We start from the raw sequence: 13,533 nt of genomic DNA, 5'->3' as shown, positions 1-13,533 counted from the left end.
ACTGAAACAGAAACTCAGCTACCATGGATTTTAGTTGGAGAAACACTGAAAAACATGGTCAAGTCCACTGTGCAGTACATCTACAAGGAAAATTTTGGTGCATTTTTTGAATGTTTGCAAGTAAGTTCTAATTTTTAAGGATGGGTGTGTAATAGGGAATCTAAGAGTTCATTGCTGTTGCTCTTGGTTTTGCAGGGCACTCCTGGAGATCATCTTTTAGCTATATTTTCTTTATCCTTCTGTACACATGCTAAGCTTTACCTTCCCTCCACCCCTGTACTATTTTTATTTGATATGATATCTTGAGATGTAGAACGTAGTGGTTAAGGAAGGTTCTGCAGCCAGACTTCCTCTGTTTGAATGTTGGCTCTATCACTTACTGCTGATGTGACTTGGGAAAGTTATTTGAAGTTTCTATTTCTCAGCCTTTTCAACTGATAAATGCGAGTAATAATATTCCTTACCTCAGGGTTGCCGTGAGGATGGTTGTAAAGAATTTGGAAAAGTGCACTCAGTAAATGTTAGCTGTTATTATCATTAGTGACTCCTGGTAAATGTGGTTTTTTCTCCCAAAGCAAAAGAAAGTGAAAAGTTGAACTGTGTCACACGATATTTTCATTATCGGATTTGATATTTTATAGTAATTCTCTCTTAAATTCTGTCTCTGCAGGAATCCCTCCTGGATCTACATACAAAAGTAACAAAAACTAACTGTTGTGAAAGTTCTGAACAGATAAAAAGGTTGTTAGAAGCATATCTGATACTCGTGAAATATGGAAATGGATCAAAGATAACCAAACCTACTGATGTCTGTAAAGTGAGTTCCCAGCTTACTATGCTTAAGAGTCTGTTTATTGAAAACTGATTGCGGGGTGGCCTTTTAGCTCAGTTAATTAGAGCACAGCCTTCTAACATCAAGGTGAAGGGTTCATATCCCCATAGTGTCTGGCTGCAATTCATCAATCAATCAGTCAATCAATTAAAAAGCTGATTGCTAAGTATGCATTGTTTTTTCTTTTATTTTTACAGGTATTGTCTCAAATGTTACAAATAGCTCATCTCTCCACATCTTGCCGGGAGACCCTCTTGGGTGTAATTTCTGCTTTGATCTTAGGTGAAAATGTTCCCTTGCCAGAGACCCTCATCAAAGAAACCATAGAAAAAGTAATTTACTTCAACAATATTAATTGAGTAGTTAACTAGTTAATACTATGTTTGGCATTGAGCAAGCCTGCTGGGGAATATAAATGAAGTGTGACAAAGGCTCTGCCCTCAAGGAATTTATAATCTTGTTAAGGAGATGTGAATTGCATGCTGTAATGGAAATAAGCAAAATGAAGTGTGGTAAAAGCTAAGTCTATACAGCAAATGTTTAATGAACATGTATAGCTTACCACGTGCTGGGTGTGGGCTAGGGTTTTCAGGGTGAACACTACGATGCCTGTGGTTTTTGATTGTTGTTTGGAAAGGGGGCCTGGGAGTGAGTAGTGATAATCTAGTGAACTAATCTATTGTAGATATATTGAGTTATAATTATTAATTCTGCTGGGGGTTGAGGAATAGAGAAAGCTTTCGAAGGACTTCTATTTGGGATAGTCCTTGAAGGTTAAATAACAGCCTGCCAGTCAGAGAAAGGGCTAGAAAACACTAGGAGAGGGAGCAACAAAGACTTGTTCATGTGAGTGTATGCAGACTGGGCACATGGACTTCGGAAGAGGTGGGATGTGATATTAGCAAAGCTCTGCTTGGCTTTGAAAAGTTAGGTCGAGTTTTATCCTGCAAGTAGTAGAAGGCCCAGAAAGAATTCTAAGCGGGGACGTGATTTGATGAGATTTTCCTTTTAGTGAGTTCAGAAGATGGATTGGAGGGAAGTGGGATTGGAAATAGATCAGTTAGGTTCTTCCTAGTTTCATGTAGTGCAGTAATACACCTTTTGGGAAGGTATAAGGTTATGCTACTTGCCCTTTTGTAATTCTCTGGAGCTGGGAAAGAGTTGTTCAGCTCCTAGGCAGAGTCAAGTAATATAGTGAGTGCCTTCTCGCCTCTGTGTAAGTTCCTTTGGAGAAGAGCCAGCATTTGAACAGAATACTGATTGAAGTGTGCCTCCATTCCCTTACTCGAGCTGCTATGTTGTTTTTGGGGTTTTATTTCTAGCTGCTTTTTGTGGGGAATGGGGAAAGTCTCTCTGTGTACGTTACATTAATAGTTTTAACTCGTCCGCAGATTTTTGAAAGCAGGTTTGAAAGACGTTTAATTTTGGATTTTTCTGAAGTCATGTTTGCTATGAAGCAGTTTGAGCAGGTAAGCAAGATATTAAGTTTTGAGTATTTTTTTTTAAATCTGTCATGATAAAATAATCAAATTTGAAACCCTGTGATTTTTTTGTTTAGTTTTTTGAGAGGATCAGAATAACTGCTTGATGTTTTAGTCAATTTTTTTTTAAAGAAATTATACTCAGTTCTAGGTTACAGGTGAAACTTTATTCCATATGCTTAGGCATTTAAAATGATACCCAGTAGCCAACTTGTTTTTTAATAATACTTTAGGTAGTTACAGAACAATGTGGTAAAATTGAAAAACCAGTTTAGAGAACTTTTATGTGAATTTGAAGCATAGAAAATAGTTTCTGAAACAGTTTGCATTGGAGGAAGGTTGTGAATTCATTTCATAGCTACAAAATAGGTACCTGGCATACATCCATTGACCAGTTTAGAGAACTTTTATGTGAATTTGAAGCATAGAAAATAGTTTCTGAAACAGTTTGCGTTGGAGGAAGGTTGTGAATTCATTTCATAGCTACAAAATAGGTACCTGGCATACATCCATTACAGAGAGCAGTTTGAGAATATTTATAAAATAACAAGTGCATTTACCCTTCGACCCAGCAATCTCATTTCTGGAAATCTGTCCTACAGATTTACCTGCACTCCTACAAAATGACATATTTATAAGGTTTTTCTTTGAAGTAAAAGACTGGAAACATTCCAAATTATCATCATTAGAGGACTAGTTAAATTTAATATGACACATCTATTCAATGTAATACCATGCAGCTATAAAAAAAGAATGAGAAAGATCTCTGTACTACTAATAAAATGTTTTAAGATATTTTAAGTGTAAGAAACCAAATTACAGAGTATATTGTATTCTACCTTTTGTATCATAAAAAAGAAAATTATCAATTAAAAAAAAAATACCTGGCAGAATGAGGTGGAAATCTTTCTTGTTAAATCCTGAGTTTGTTTTATCCCTTTTCCCTCACCATCAAACATTTGCCACTCCTTATAACTTGTAACTACAGTATACTTCATGGAAACTTATCTCTGTATCTGTCCTCTCATCTTCCCTGTAGTCTTTAATAATACGTATTCTCATAATATGTATTCTCATAATGTAATAATATATGTTCTTTCATTTGTCTCAGAGAAACACCTATTTGTACAAGTCCTAGATCTTGTTTCTTTCTGCTCAGTAAGACTCTTTATCTTACTTTGGTTTTCTTAGCAACTACATCTTTTCCTTCTCTCCTGTTCCCTTCGGCCTTTTTTTAAAAGTATTATTTTTGTAGGAGTACTATATGTATGTAGTTTTAAAAGTCAAATAAGGCTAAAAGGCAGTCATTTATTCTCTACTTCCATCTTACTCACCAGCAGCAATCACATCTAATGATTTTTAGCTATTTTTTTCTGGTATTTACTTTATATTTTTGAATCACCTGAATATACTGCTTTTCCTTGATTTGTTAGTTTTAGTTCTCATCTGCAGACTTCCTCCTCTTGTAATAGATGGGTTTTAATTCTTTTATATTCCTCATCCTCCCAATAGAGTTATATCACAAATTTTGGTTAAATCCATATTGACCACAAGCTTAATCCTTATAAACAAGGAGTATTTTATGATTATATGTACTTTTTAAAAAATGTACTCTCTTATTTTTCCTGGAGTTTATAATAGCCTCATTCTTTAAAAACTGAAAATTGTTTTCTTTGAATAACTGGTCAATGAGTCTGTCTTCTAACAGTGTTATAAATACCTTTCACATAGCAAACTGTTAGATAATTTAGCAGCTCATTGGCAGCTCAATTTTTATTTTATTTTATTTATTTTTCTTTTTTCTTGGAGACATTCTTCCTGGAGCAGTTTCAGTCTGAATGGATTGCTTTCTCAGCCCACTGCACAGATGTTATACTAGGACTTCTTTTTGCGTCTCTTCTGTATCATGAGACCCATTTTTTTTTTTCTTGTTATAGTTTTCTCTCTTATTTTGATGGAATATATTTTCCAGAGGTTCCTGAGAGGGGTGAATGGAGGTCAGATTTTGAGATTTAGTACATCTGGAAATGTCTTTATTCTCTCCTCACACTAGTCTGGGTATAGAATTTTAGATTCTAAGTCATTTTCTCTCAGAGTTTTTAAGGCATTGCTGTGTTGTCTTTAGCTTCCATTGTTCCTATAGAGAGGTTCATGATCTGTTTTTCTTTTTTCTCTCTGCAAGTACTGGAATCTTCTCTTTATTAGATATTCTGAAATTTATACCTGTTAATAAATCTGGTTTCCTTTCATTTTTTTAGCTTTTTCTACCAAGCTTTCTCTCATATGTTGACAATTGCTTCTTGATTGATGATGTTGTGGTCAAAGATGAAGCTCTGGCCATTCTGGCAAAGCTCATTCTCAACAAAGCAGCACCTCCCACTGCTGGCTCGATGGCAATTGAAAAGTACCCTCTGGTTTTCTCACAACAGACAGTGGGGTAAGTTCTAAGTCTGTTCCCTGAAATATTGGTAAAATTACCCATTAAAATACAGTGCATCAAGAATACTGTAAAAAGATGAGGCTGTATGTATAATAACTGGAAAGGTGTCCACTATAAATTGTTATGTAAGAAAAGCAGGTTGTAGAACTAACTATACACATAGCATGGTAGTATGATCCCATTTTGCAAAGTAAAAACAAAATACATATATAAGCATAGAAAGACATGTGGAAGGATACACAAACCTGTTAACTTTGTTTATACCAAGTGGGCGCTCAGGGAAAGAAAGAGGTGACTATTAAGTTTTTTAACCTTTTATTTTAAAATAAGTGTACATTGGCGTGCAGTTGCAAGACATAGTACAGAGAGGTTTCGTATACCCTTCACCTAGTTTCCCCCGTTGGTAACATCTTGCATAAGTACACTGCAGTACCACAGCCAGAAAATTGACATTGGTATAATCCACCAGCTTTATTCAGATTTCATGAGTCTTACGTGCACTTATCTGAGTATGTGTGCATATAGGTATGTATAGTTCTATGCAGTTTAATCATGTGTATAGATCCGTAACCACCATCAGAGTGAGGATGCAGAAGTGCTCCATCACCACCAGGATCCCTAACCCCTGGCACCCACTAATCTCTTCTCCATTTTTATAATTTTGTCATTTCAATAATATATAAATGGATTTATGTAGTATATTTAAGATTGGCTTTTTTTACTCAATATAATTCCCTTGAGACTCATCCAAGTTGTGTGTATCAATAGTCTATTCCTTTTTATTGCTGAGTAGTGTCCCATGGAATGGATGTAGCATAATGTGTTTCCTCATTCACTTGTTGAAGTATATTTAGATCATTTCCAGCTTTTGGCTGTTACGAATAAAGCTGTTATGAATATTCATGTTTTCATTCTCTGGATTTAATACCCAAAAATGGAATTGCTGGGTTGTGTGATAGGTACATGGTTAGTTTTATAAGAAGGGCCAAACATTTTTCCAGAGTGGCTGTGCCATTTTACATTCTTACCAGCAGTATATAAGTGATCAAATTTTTCTGTATCCTTGCTAGCTTTTGGTATTCATCACTATTTTTTTTATTTGATAGGGGTGCAATGATATCTCATTGTAGTTTTAATTTGCATTTCCCTAGTGATTAATGATGTTGCATCTTTTCATGTGCCATCTATCTTCTATTAGCAAAATATTTGTTCGTTTCTTTGGCCTGTTTTCTAACTGAATTATTTGTTTCTTTACTGTTCAGTTTTGAGAATGCTTTATATGTTCTAGGTACAAGTCCTTTTGTCAGATAAGTGATTTGCAAATATTATTTACTAATATATAGCTTATTCTTATTCTTTTAACAAAGCTTTTTTGCAGAGCAAAGTTTTAAATTTTGAAGAAGTCCAATTTATTAAATTTTTCTTTTACGGATAATCCTTTTGGTATCAAGTCTTTGCCTAGCCCTAGGTCCCAAAGATTTTCTCCCGTTATTTTTTTTTCTAAAAGTTTTGTTATTTTATGTTTTACATTTAAGTCCACAGTTTATTTCGAGTTAACTTTTGCATAAGATTTGAGGTTTAGGTCAAGTTTTTCTTCTTTTTTTTCTGTGGATGTTCACTTTTTCTGGCAACATTTGTTGAAAAGGCTATTCCGCCTTGTTAAAGTGCTTTTTGCACCTTTGTCAAAAGTCAGTTGGGCATATATGTGTGGGTCTACTTCTGGGTTCTCTGTTCTATTCCAATTTTGCACCAATCTCCAACAGGCACATTTCTTGCAAGTGGTCAGAATTCTAGGTTGTGTACAATGGGAGTGAGCTGCTTTGTTGGTTGGCTTCCATGAAGTGGAGCCAAGGGACTGTCTGAGCCTGTCAGACCTTCTAACACGGTCATCACAGTCTCAAATCCTCCTTAGAATGTGGCATGGTATAAATAAACAAATAAATGTAGGTATGTTAACTTAAGGCAGATGCCACAACTTCTGTATTTCTTTCTGTGAGAAAACATCCCTGTGTCGTCACCCCACCCCCCGCAGAGATATAAGTGTGAATGGCCACCTTTGTCTTGATTCCTTCTGTGAAGATGTTTAAATAATAGTTTGAATATTCTTAGTAACATTCCATCCACCCACTTCACAGGTTTGTTGTAAGAATAAAAAGAGATTATAAATGTGAAAAGACTCTTTAGAAGATAAACTTATTCTGCCATTTGACAAATATTTATAGTGTCAGGCACTGGATACGAAACAATGAATAAGAAAAAGTTCTTTTTGCGGGGGGAGAAGGATGTGGTGTGGCAGATAAGCAAATAAGCAAAATGATTTTAGAGAGAGATAGAACAAAAATGAAAGGGGGTTGAGAGGGAGAGTGAATGGAGAGATGACACTGCTTCTCTCTGGAGGGGAACCTTTGAACTGATTGTAATGATGGAAGCATCCAGCCTTGTGAAGATCTGGGTGAGAGACTTTTCCAGGCAGAGGGAAGAGTTACTGCGAAGGCTCTGAGATAGGCTTAGTATGTTTGAGGGACAGAAAGTCGATGTGGGTGAAGAGCAGTGAGCAAGAAGGAGAGTAGGGCGAGAGGGGTAGGCGAGGGTCAGATCATAGAGGGCATTATAGGATGAGGTGAGGAGTATGGATTTTATTGGAGAAGCTCATTGGCAGGTGTGGTAAAGCAGGGAAATGACATGGCAACTGATTTTTTTTTTAAGCATCTCAATATTTTGTGAGATTTTTGTAGATAGTTGAGTCATGGTTACTACTAAAAAGGCTATGTGTCAAGATGTGGTGACTTTAAGGAATTGACAGTTAACTTAATTGTCTGTCATAATTTTCAAATACTCTATCTTAATAAGTATGAGACAAAGGAGAATGTAACTTTGTGATACATTTTAAAGATAAGGACACAGGAGTAAAAACCTGATATTTACTACTAAAAAGGCTATGTGTCAAGATGTGGTGACTTTAAGGAATTGACAGTTAACTTAATTATCTGTCATAATTTTCAAATACTCTATCTTAATAAGTATGAGACAAAGGAGAATGTAACTTTGTGATACATTTTAAAGATAAAAAAGGACACAGGAGTAAAAACCTGATATTTCACTTTTGCAAGCTAACCAAACTGAACATGGATGATAAAGTATAAAACAAATCATTTTACTTACTGTTTCTATGACTTTTCTTTTGATTAGATCTCTTTCTTTCAAATAGGATTGAGGAATAGTACAAGAGCAAAATTCAACAGAGGCCAACAAGAACAGTACCAGAGTAACAGATACCCCAAACCAAGTGCATGTCAGCAAAGGTCATTGAATAACGATACATCAGATTAAAGCGGCAGGGGAAAATTACTTCTACATCATAACCTTTTTGGTGGTATTTGTCAGCTTCCCCATGGTAACTTTGCACCATCATTCTACATTTGTGAAGTAGTAAAATTCAGGTCAAAAAGGAAAGGGGGAATGAGGAAGTCGGTTCATTCCAGTGAACTACATCTTCAGTTCTCAAAAATATGCCCAGCAGCACAAAGCTGAGAAATATTACCTAAACCTAGAAAAGACTTGGTTTAAGTTATGAAGCAAATTAAAATAGAAGTTGAAAGAAGTAGAGCCAATGGAGTTGAAAAAGCCTCTCACTGCAAATCAGTAAATGACCCACATTTTAAAAATGCTTTATATTCAACCTCCACTGCCACAGGCTCCCCCAGAGCTCCACAGTGGAAAGGAACCCATTTCACTTCAGACTTTACAGGGCATGAGGGATGACATTTTCTCCTGTTTTAAACGTTTATTTATCTTTTCATCCTTCAGATCATATAGAAAACAGAAGATGACTCGAACCAAGAAAGGAAGGGAACAGTTTCCAGTGTTGGACCATCTCTTATCTGTAATTCAGTTACCCCCAAATAAAGATACCACTCACCTTTCACAGTCTTGGGCAGCACTTGTAGTGTTACCTCATGTTAGGTAAGGAAATAAACTGTGTTTAACATTGAAAGAGATGCTTGACGTGTTGGTTAAAATATGTTTGCCGTTCCTTGCCATTCTGTGAAAAAGCCATGAATGCCAGTTTGAACTTTTCCCCTTTTGGACAGACCCCTTGAGAAAGAGACAGTGATACCACTAGTCACATGCTTCATAGAGTCGCTCTTCATGACTGTTGACCAAGGGAGCTTTGGAAAAGGTCAGTTACAATCGCCATTTGTTCTCTTCTCTTTCTTTTCTGTCACACCCAAAGTAACTTGTAAACAACATGGAATACCAGAGAGTAGTACTAACATTGCGTCCTGGTGTAACCCCCTGTAAGATTGATCTGGGAAAACAGAGAAGATGGATGTGTTTCACTTGTACTCCATAATGTGGCGAAGGGTCGGGGTGGCCTGAACGTAAGGAAGGTCTGTTATCAGAAGGAAGCCATGGCATAGAAGACTGCTCAGTTTCGAGTCCCAGCCCGCATCTTGTACCCCGTCTCCCACGCCCACCCTGCCTCTGGGATACACCTTATGCTCCAAGCATTCCATTTGGTGACCGAGCAAGACACGTTCTTTTACAACCTTCTGGCTGCCCTTGCAAGTGTTCCCTCTGCCTGGAGACCTTCCTAGGTCTTTTGTCATTCAGTGAACTCTTATTTATTTTTCAAAACTCAACTCAAGCACAACACCTCTAGGGAGGCCTTCATGCCTCTTCCAGGCATAGTTAGGCTGCCCTGCCCAAAATGCCATTTCCTATTGCATGTCTCCCCCACTACCCTGTAATTTAAAAGTAGGCAAGGACAATGTTTTTTGCTAAATACGTGTATAGTAGTCATTCATTTACTTAAATATTAATGTGCTACATTCTGTGTTAGATATTAACCTGATATATGAGAGAATAAAGTAGACTCGCCACATCTCAGGTGCTCAGTGGCCACATGTGGCTAGTGGCTGCCGTGTTGGATTGTGGCTACGTATTGGCTCAAGTATTTTTACCACTGCAGAAAGTTCAGTTGGACAGCACTGGTCTAGAGTCTAGAGCAGGGGCCGGCAAAACCTTACTGTAAAGAACCAGAGAGTAAATATTTTATGTTAACTGGGCCACAGTCCATCTTTGTTTTTTTATTCTTTGTTTTTTTTTTTTTTAAACCCTTTAAAAATGTAAAAAACATTGTTGGCTTGCAGGCTATGTAAAAACAGGCTGCCTACCAGATCTGACTCATGGGCCATAGTTTGTAGACCCCTAGGATAGAAATTAAATGAGTATTAAATTAATATCATTAATTGAATATATTTGGGTAGTTGCCACTGGATATATGACTTCTTATAAATTGTAAAAATGAAATCAACACGAGTTGATTTTATTAGTTGAAATTCTTAGCTTTTGAAAAGTGCAGGTCTACTCTGCTCAAAAGTTCTACTTTTGGCTTTGCCAGTGAGTGGAGCCATTATATTTTGTCCTCATCTCGCTTAATGGAACATAAGTTTTTATTCTCTACTTCTGAGTATATATTGAGAAAGATAGGGCTGGTCGATTAGATCAGTTGGTTAGAGCATGGTGTTATAACACCAAGGTCAAGGGTTTGGATCCCCGTACTGGCCAGCTGCCAAAAAAAAAAAGATATAATACTTGGAAACTTCTTTTTCTGTTTCTTTCTGTTATAGTCAGACATTTGACAGGTAATTCTTTAGAAGGCACAAATTCACTTTAAGAACTTTCTATAAGTAGCAGTGTTAAATAAATGAGATGTTTGATAGTTATTATGTCAAAGAAATAAGTAATGTGGTTTCTCCTGTTTTTCTTCCCTTAGGAAACTTATTTGTTCTTTGCCAAGCTGTAAGTACTCTGCTAAGTTTGGAAGAATCTTCTGAACTTCTTCATTTGGTTCCTGTGGAGCATGTAAAGAATTTAGTATTGTAAGTAAACATATCTTTCTTTTGGCTTAATGATGAATAAAATATGAAAGCTTCTATTTTTGTGAAAGTAAAAGTCATTTTGATCTATTTTATACCTGAGTTGCATTCACATAGTGAAATTTAATATTGATTTAGATCCCTTAATTAAATACATTTTTTGATACGATCTTTAAATACAGATTCTTTATAAAGGGGTATTTTATCGTGTGTGTCGATTAGTCTTGTAAAGTTTAAGGGGTTTATATTGCCAACTATTCCCAATCATAACGCTGCATGTTGTTGACCTTTCATAACTTCTTTAGTGGTTCCAACATACACATTCCCACCACTTTCATATTCTGCCTCAGCATGACATGATCAGCATTTCAGGAAACATTCCTGTGGTCTTTTTTGCTACATACCAAAACAGTCCAGTTTTTTGATTTGTTTATTTTGTTTTTCTTTCTTTGTTTTTTAAGTTTAGTTTAGCCAGCTGCTGATTTTGGTAGTAGGACAGGGCCATTGTTGAGGAGCCGATAACATACTCTTTGTAAAAGTGAGGCCTTTTGAAAACCTGGGAAGTCATTTACTTCTTTTTCTGGAAAAGCTGACTTTCTCATTTACTTTATTCAGTAAATATTTATTTGCTTTTCTCATGTACCAGGCTCTATTCTAGGCACTGGGAAGCATAGTGAATGAAACAGACAAAACTTCCTGCCTTCATGGAGCTTACATTCTAGCAAGAAGAGACACTAGCAGAATGAATAAGTGAAATATATAGCATGTTACAAGGTGCTGAGTGCTTTGTGGAGTAACAGCTGGGTCAGGACAGGGAGAAGGCAAAGGTTAGGGACTGTAGCAGGTTTACATAGGGAAGGCCTCACCAAGAAGGAGACATTTGAGCAGACACCTTAAAGCAGTGAGGGAGTACACCATGAGGATATCTGTGGTGTAGAGTTCTCCCTGGGTTCCAGACCTGGGGATCTCAGGGGTGGGTTCCTGGCTTGAGCAGCAAGGAGGCCATAGTGGCTGAGCGGGGCAAGGGATTGGGCAGTAGGAGAGTAGGACATAGAGGTGGAGGTGGCAGACTCTGTATGGCTATCAGGCACTTGTAGGGCCTTGGCTTTCACTCTGAGTGAAAGGGGAGACTGTGGGAGGGTTTTTAGCAGGGGAGTGACTTAGGCCTAACAGGATCACTCTGGCTGTTGTGTTGAGAAGAGACCGTAGGGGGTGATAAAGCAGACCAGTTAGGAGACTTAAGGCAATAATCCAGAATCTCCTTACAAGGGGAGACTGTGGGAGGGTTTTTAGCAGGGGAGTGACTTAGGCCTAACAGGATCACTCTGGTTGTTGTGTTGAGAAGAGACCGTAGGGGGTGATAAAGCAGACCAGTTAGGAGACTTAAGGCAATAATCCAGAATCTCCTTACCTTTCCAAATCTGGGCAAAGTTAGCATTTCTTTGATTTAAATGAACTTCCTTCAGGGAAGAGTATTTCTTTGACATCACCATATCTACCATATTATGTATTCCCTTTTTTGTGACCATTCTGTTTAAACTTTTCACTTTAGTCTTTGGTATAAATTGTACAATTGTAGGTGGCTGTCGAGGTTTGAAACAAAAGACACACATAGCACGGAGTGGGGTCGGCCAGGTAGGTCTTAGCCTCAGAGGTCCAGAGATCTCTAACAGCAGTGGATTTGTTTTGGAGGGTGGAAGTGTGAACTTCCAGTGTAGTTGCATGACTGTACTCGGTGCACTGGCTAAGCACTAGGTTTCACAGCCAAGATAGCCTAGATTTGAGTCTTACCTTCACCATCTACTAGCTTTGTAGCTTTGGGTAAGTTTGTTAACCTCAACTTCATTATCTCTCCAAAGGAAACAGTAAAAAAAAAAAAAGAAAAACAACAAAAAAGGAAGGGATAGTAGTACTTACCTGGTGGAGATTAAATTGTACAATGCATATGGTAATAGTAATTTTTAATAATTGCATTTATTGTGTCCTTGTTATGTGCCAGTCCCTGTTCTGAATACTTTCTGTACATTATTTAATATTATCCTCACAATAACTCCATGAGATGTAGGTACCATTATCATTACAGACAGGAAACTAAAGTGTCAAAATGAAACCCAGGTCTACACCACCATCTCATGTCTGGATTATTGCATTAGCCTCCTAATGAGTGTCCTTGGCTCCACCCTAGCCTGCTGCTCTCTATTCCATACCCAGCACCGGAAAGATTCTTTTACGTGTAACACAGATCCCGTTCCTCCTTTGCTCACAACTCTCTGGTACAGTGCTTCTCAACTGGGGGCAATTCTGGAGATCTTTTTGGTTGTCACGCTGGGGGAGGGAAGCACTGTTCCTGGCAGCTGGTGGGCAGAGGCTGGAGATGCTGCCAAGCAACCTGTAGTGCACAGGGCAGCCCACAGCAAAGAGTTACCTGGCCCAGACTGTCGGCAGTGGCACTGCTGAGAAACTTTGCTGTGGTGGTATTCCATCTCACCCGGTACAAAATCCAAAGTCCTTGTGTTCCTCAGGGCTTCTTCAGCCGCTCTTCCTTGTTAACTCAGTTCCAGCCACACTGGCCTCTTTGGTGTTCTACAGACAAGCACACGTCAGACTGGGACTTGGCATCGCTGTTACCTCCGCCCAGGTGCTTTTCTTCCAGATATCCTTTGAGCCGTGTCTTCAGTTCCTTTGGGCTCTGCTTTCCATGGCCGCCCCTTATCCGTTGGTGCTCCACTGTGCAGGTCATCCTCTCCCTTCCACCCCACACGCCCGTCTCTCTCCAGCCTCCTTCCCTGATCTTCTTTTCTCCGTGGTTTATCTATTGCTGGCTTATCTATTGATTGGCTGGTTTATCTATTGATCGGCTACCTTCTACCAGGATGTGAGTTCCAGAAAGATAGGGAC

General features: G+C 38.0%; 1 protein-coding gene across 1 annotated transcript in view; it reads left to right on the top strand.

The window, feature by feature from the left end:
* LOC103597636 (small subunit processome component 20 homolog) overlaps nt 1-13,533 on the top strand; it is a 94,753-nt gene that overhangs the window by 7,661 nt on the left and 73,559 nt on the right. Inside the window, 7 exon segments of the mRNA XM_008581502.1 lie at nt 671-817; nt 1,030-1,164; nt 2,224-2,301; nt 4,572-4,750; nt 8,561-8,716; nt 8,845-8,933; nt 10,533-10,638. Of these exon segments, the coding sequence (XP_008579724.1) occupies nt 671-817; nt 1,030-1,164; nt 2,224-2,301; nt 4,572-4,750; nt 8,561-8,716; nt 8,845-8,933; nt 10,533-10,638 (890 nt within the window).

The sequence above is a fragment of the Galeopterus variegatus genome, unplaced genomic scaffold (assembly GCF_000696425.1).
Source record: "Galeopterus variegatus unplaced genomic scaffold, G_variegatus-3.0.2 Scaffold2373, whole genome shotgun sequence".
NCBI lineage: Eukaryota > Metazoa > Chordata > Mammalia > Dermoptera > Cynocephalidae > Galeopterus > Galeopterus variegatus.
This window is presented reverse-complemented; position numbering and strand designations above follow the sequence as displayed.